The following is a 6,072-nucleotide window of genomic DNA, read 5'->3' as shown; positions in this document are numbered from 1 at the left end:
AGATCCTAACCTAAGTGGTAGGATGAGTTAGATCCTAGCCTAAGTGGGAGGATTAGAGAGATCCTAGCCTAAGTGGAAGGATGAGAGAAGGCCTTAAAAACATGTTTATGCATTTGTTGCATTTTCTATGTGGATAATATGCATTTGTTGCATTTCCTATGTGGATGACATGCATTTGTTGCAAGTTCATGCATTTGTTGCATATTTAAGCTTTTGTTGCTTGTCTAAGCATTTGTTGCCTATCTTATGCATTTGTTGCATGTTTTGCATCTGTTGCATGCTTTGCATTTGTTGCATATGCTTGTTTTGTGTTGCCTGTGTGTGCTGGCCTCATTAGGAATCAAGGTGGAGATTATTGGGTTTTGTGTTTCCTAATGAGGCCCAAGGAGATGATGATAGTTTGGGTTAGCTTCATAGGCTTCGGATCGGGATTGAAACAACGGTTCAACCCACTTATTGGTAGCCCATTTATAGAAGTCAGGTCATAAGCCCTTAACCCTCCATTTGGAGGAGAAATGGGCCTTGACCCATTTGCTCAAGAGAGAGGGGAAGCCCAAGCCCATGAAGCCCAAACCCATTTCCTCTCTTGCCCTAAACCCACAATATAAAAGGGATTTTTCCCCTTTCGTGCCCTAGGTGTGGCGGTCGATTGTGTGCTCTCTCTTGTTCCCTCTCTCGACCGAATCTCCTTTCATTGATGGCGATCCTCTTGGGGTTTCTTTCCTTCTTGATCAGATGCTTCTTTCCTTTGCTGTGTGCCGCACTTTCCTTGTGCGTGGTGGTTGTTCGTCAATGGCGTTTGCAACGCCTATTTAGTTCGAGTTGCTGTCTTTTCTTTGAGGTAAGTTTTTCAGCCATTGTTGAACCCATATCTTCATGATTACACTTTGTTCCTCGGTCGATCCTACTGTGTGTGGAAGTTTGTATGGCTTGGGTGAGGGGTGTCGATCAGCCGAGAGATTTGGGGGTTTGAGGGCTTCGATTCTTAGGCGTTTGGGCTCCTTTGTGGCTTGGTGTCCCTATTCGTTGGCGTTACCTAAGTGGTGATTGAACGAGCCTAGATCTGAGCCTTGAAGCAGTCTTCATGACTGCCATTGTAGCTGAAATAGGGAGTTTATTTTTCTGTCTTGATTTGTTCTTGCATTCGGTTGTTTTGGTTTGATTTCGATTGAGTACTAACCCACTGTTTTGTAGAGATTTTTCGCAACAAACACACAAGACAACCGTGTCAGTTTAAGTCTAAGGATCAGCTACATTATTGCAACTAGATGACATGACCATTATCCGCAATGCCGTGTGGCCAGTCATCGATAAAATGATACTACTATTATTGTGCACTATTTAATTTTTTTCGTTGGTGTTTTTTCTATTTAGCCTGTCTATTGTGTACTATTTAGTAATTAAAAGCATTGAAGGGAGACACCCAAAAGATTAATTATAGAAAAGAAAATAATAGCAGTTATGTATTTTAGAGTTATTTGATGAAATGATAAATATTTAAATTTATTGACAAAGAAATAAATTATAGCTCATAATCAATCAATCATAAGTCTTCATATATGAATTTCAATCGATTTTTTAAAAAAAATAGTGTTATTAATGCATTAATAGAATATACTGCATTTAAATACTTATTTATAAGCACAAATAGGTTACCAAAAAAGAAAATTCAAGGACATATTAATAAAAAAAAAAAAAAAAACCTGTTAGAATACCTCAAAAGTAAAAATTTTTAGACGGTAACAATGAACATGATGAGAAAATCATTTATATATGCATGCATATATAATGAGTGAACAATTTCTTGTTAATTTAGCAAAATAATTAGAAAGAAAACAGACTCACATTTCTCTATATATTTTACGAGAAGAGATCTTAATATTAATAATAACCAAAGCTACAATAAAGATTGTTTTAATCAGTATTGGAGAGAAGAAAAAAGATGGTCTTAACCAAAGTTTCACGTTATGATAAAGTGCTAAAAATTTCAATGCAAAATGATATTAATTAAGCAGGAAGCTTATAATTATGCCATTGTCTTAATCAGCGTTGGAGAGAAGAAAAGAGTGTGCATTTTCAAAGGCTTTTTACGTGGCGTGAAAAATAATTATTTGACCATAGAATGGAGAGTAAAATTCACAAATATGCTAGCAAAAGGTGCAAGGAAAAGATTGACATATGGAACACTTTGTTCAACAGCTAGCTATTAATAACTATTGGGACAATAATTAGATGTTTGTGAATTATGAGAATGAATAGTTGGTTTAATGATTATTCTATAAAATTGACATTCACCTAATTGAACTTAGGTTGAACAATTTTATTATTACGTGTCACACATATTTTAAATAATGTTTATATCACTTCATCTAATATTTTATTTAAATATAAGGACGTCAATTTAATATATTATTCTTTTCGTTTTTTTTAATTTTTATATTAATTGTATAATCTATACGTTTAATTTTATAATATAAAAAGATAAAAAATAAATTTTATGTATTATTGTAAATACAAGCCGCAGGAAACGCGAGTTCATCATCTGATTGGCTTGTAGTGGAAGATGGACCACAAGCACATAATGGCGGCCATCTTCTTCCCAGTAGAGTAGACATACAAAAGAGAGAGAAGGCAAGTGCTGTGATGTCCATAATTAATAATAATAATAATAATTAATATATATATATATATATAACGCCGTGGCTAGTGGCTAATGCCTATTGCTATTGTGGAGCAGTTGCAACCCCCAACGGATATCCCCGTCACCCCTCCCCGTCCTCACGTGACACGCCACTCCTCTCACGTGCCACCCTAAACTATTAATTAAATAAGTGCGTACATTTAACAATAAGAAAACAATTAATGTGACCATATTAATTAATTATGGTCTTAACTAATGCAATCAATTTATTTGTTAAGTAATTAATTAGAAATTGATTTTTTTTTCTTTTATCAAAGTATAATAATCCAAATCAAAAGGGAGTATAAATGGAATTACCCATTATTTCTTGTGTGGGAATATATTTTAAATTCGTATTATTTGTGAAAAATAATATTATAACATTTATTTGGGCAAATATACACACGCGCGCGCAGACGTATATATATATATATATATGTATGTGGGTGTATATAAATAATGTGGCGGTGAAAAGACAAAATTAGCCTCCCTGTGTGTGGCAGGGGCCCAAATTGATGTTAGAGAGAGGAGGACAGAAAATAAAAATAAATAAATGGGAGAAATTAAAATCAAAGACTGAAGAATAGACTGTATAGAAATGAAAGTGGGATGAGAGAGAAAGAGAAACCGAAAAGAAGGAAGGAAGGAAGAAGAATTTTTGGGGGGGAGAGGGAGAAAGAGAGAGAGAATGATTCAAGGTTGAGGTCTGACACAGCCACCACCAGTTCGCAGACCGCCGCCGCCGCCGCCGCCGCTGCAACCTGGCTATAGCCGTGGTCCACACCACCCTACTAGGTCTCTCTCACTCCCTGGATTATTTCTCTCTCTCTCTGGACACTCTTCCCCTTACCTTTGTCTTTTGTTTTCTTTTCTTTTTTTGTTACGAATTTTGACAATCTGGAGTTGGATACTGTGATCTAATCCGTGTTTTTTCCATTCCCCGTCCATAGGGGTTCTGCGATACTACTGAAAGATCGACTATGTTTTCCGGTGTGGATTCTTGGAATCCAAACAGATCGTTTGGATAGAAAAGGGTTTGAATTGAAGCTGCGTGATCCAGCAAGCTATCAACCATATCTGACATTTATATTAGAGAGAGACAGAGAATCAGGCAAGGAAATTGTGTATCTGTGTGTAGAGATAAAGAGGGGTGTGAGAAATGGAGCGCGGGAGAGCGGAAGAGGACGTCAAGCAGCAGGAAGACCGCCGTGATCGGCGGTTGAATCCCCCGGAGAATCAACACCTGCCGCAGCAGCAGCAACAGCCGCCTCAGAAGTGCCCTCGTTGCGACTCGCTCAACACCAAGTTCTGCTACTACAACAACTACAGCCTCTCGCAACCTAGGTATTTTTGCAAGACCTGCAGGAGATACTGGACCCAAGGCGGAACCCTAAGGAACGTCCCCGTCGGCGGTGGATGCCGGAAGGGCAAGCGGGCCAAGGCCTCGTCTTCGGTTGGTGGAGAGAATTCACGATCGCATCCGTCGCCGCCGCCACCACTACCAGCACAACCGCTACCAGATGATCAGCTCCAAGTGCCCCAAAAACTTGGTAATCTGTCTGTTGCTCCGATGGGTTCTTACTATTCAAGCGATCATGGGTTCTTGTCTTCCCTGGCAGCTATGCAATCTTTGATCCAACCACAAGGCCAACAGCCATTCGGAGGCCAATTCGGAGGCTCTTCTCATTTGGCTCATTTGCAGGGCTTAAATATGACATCTTTTGCCTCACAACAAGCTCAAAACCAACAGATTCAGCAGGAAGATGAGTTTTACCAAATGGGTAGCAGGGATAAGAACATAGAATCAATCTACCCATCTGATCATCCAAGCCTCCAGATTCAGCCAAGTAGGCCTTTTTCTTCCTGGAATCAGACCCTCCTCCACAACACTACAAACCCCAGTGGCGCCACAGCTCCGGCTAGTTTCTGGAACAGCACAGCGGCCGCTGCCTCCAGTGGCACAGCCGGGACTTCTCCTAACCCAAACCAATGGCCTGATCTACCGGGCTATGGCCATCCTCCATGATCATGAATCAACACCCATTCTTCTCCACAAAATTAAGCTTAAGTTTATGTGATGTGGGTATTGATGTAAATGGAGGAAAATATATATTACAGCGCAGTGGCCATTTTGCTATAATCTATAAGCTTCTTATAGAGAGAGATTTCTGGGTTGGGTTAGGTTGTGTTGTTGAAACTTTTGATTAAAGTTAACAAGGTTTTATGTTTGAGCTTTTTTTTGTTTTTTGTTGGGTTGCTTTGATTCATCTTTATAATGGATTTAGAATTGCCAGTATTTATTAGAATATGTGGGAAAGCTATGTATGCAGTGTAGAGTTTGCTTTATGATCACTTTGAGCTAAAGCTAGGGTTTGTAGGGCATGAAAAGCCTACAAGGAGCACTTATGTGAACAAGTGGGTGACGCTAACCAAAGCCAATGCCTCTGCAAAAGAAGAAGTTGATGGAAAAGATGGTTCGTTTATGTTCATGTGGGTTCCAAATCTGATTGACCACGTTATATCTGCTTTACTTTTCCAAATGTCTTGTATATATATATATATATATATATGTATGTATATTATCTTTCTTTTTCCAAAGTGTTAACTTTAGTACTACTCCTACTTAGTATAACTTTACTAGGGTTTCATCTTAAAAAAAGTTCTTCATTGTGGGAGAGGGAGTAATCTTATTTTTTTTTATAAGTTATAGTAAATTTAATTTTTTTATTATCTTACATTTATATGAGATTATCTTTTTTCAATACGAGAATCCTCAACTAAGAGTAACGTATAAATAATACAGTGTAAACTCCCATAAATGTATGATATGATGCGGTGAAAATTTAGATGTGCCCCACATAAAATATAATTTATATAATTTAGTTTAAAAGTGCCACGTATTGAGACATAATTATAAGATTTGATTCTAATTAAAAGATGTCGTAGTAAAAAAAAAAAAAGAATCGATTACTTATATACTACAACTATTTAATAATTGCATTTTATGTGGGATTGTTGTCCTTCCTCAACACACACACATACATATATACATAAACGGAAAATTTTATACATATAAATAATTAATCATTATATAAAGGCTAATTTTAATAATAACAATATTAGTTATTGGAAATTTTATGTATAATATATGATCCTCCAATTCTCACAAAAAAGAGACTTGTACATTGATATGTTCTTTTAAAAATTAATGACTATATGAAAACATATTAAAAAAAAAACATTATTGTGTATATTGCTATATATATTATTTAAATACTAGAATTTTATAAAACTTAACACTGTTGTATCTAATATTATTCACTGTGTCTGCAAATGGCTTTGCATGGCTGGCCTTCCAATACAGGTGTAAAGTGTGTGCATATATATATATA

At 36.8% G+C, this 6,072-nt stretch overlaps 1 protein-coding gene across 1 annotated transcript; it reads left to right on the top strand.

Annotated features, from left to right (window-relative positions):
- Positions 1-3,256: 3,256 nt before the first annotated feature.
- LOC127793903 (dof zinc finger protein DOF2.5-like) lies at positions 3,257-5,167 on the top strand. The gene is made up of 2 exons (XM_052324682.1): positions 3,257-3,475; positions 3,631-5,167. The coding sequence occupies exon 2, from the start codon at positions 3,840-3,842 to the stop codon at positions 4,704-4,706; it is 867 nt and encodes a 288-aa protein (XP_052180642.1). The 5' UTR covers positions 3,257-3,475; positions 3,631-3,839; the 3' UTR covers positions 4,707-5,167.
- Positions 5,168-6,072: the final 905 nt, after the last annotated feature.

Source organism: Diospyros lotus, chromosome 2 (assembly GCF_014633365.1).
Source record: "Diospyros lotus cultivar Yz01 chromosome 2, ASM1463336v1, whole genome shotgun sequence".
Lineage (NCBI taxonomy): Eukaryota > Viridiplantae > Streptophyta > Magnoliopsida > Ericales > Ebenaceae > Diospyros > Diospyros lotus.
This window is presented reverse-complemented; position numbering and strand designations above follow the sequence as displayed.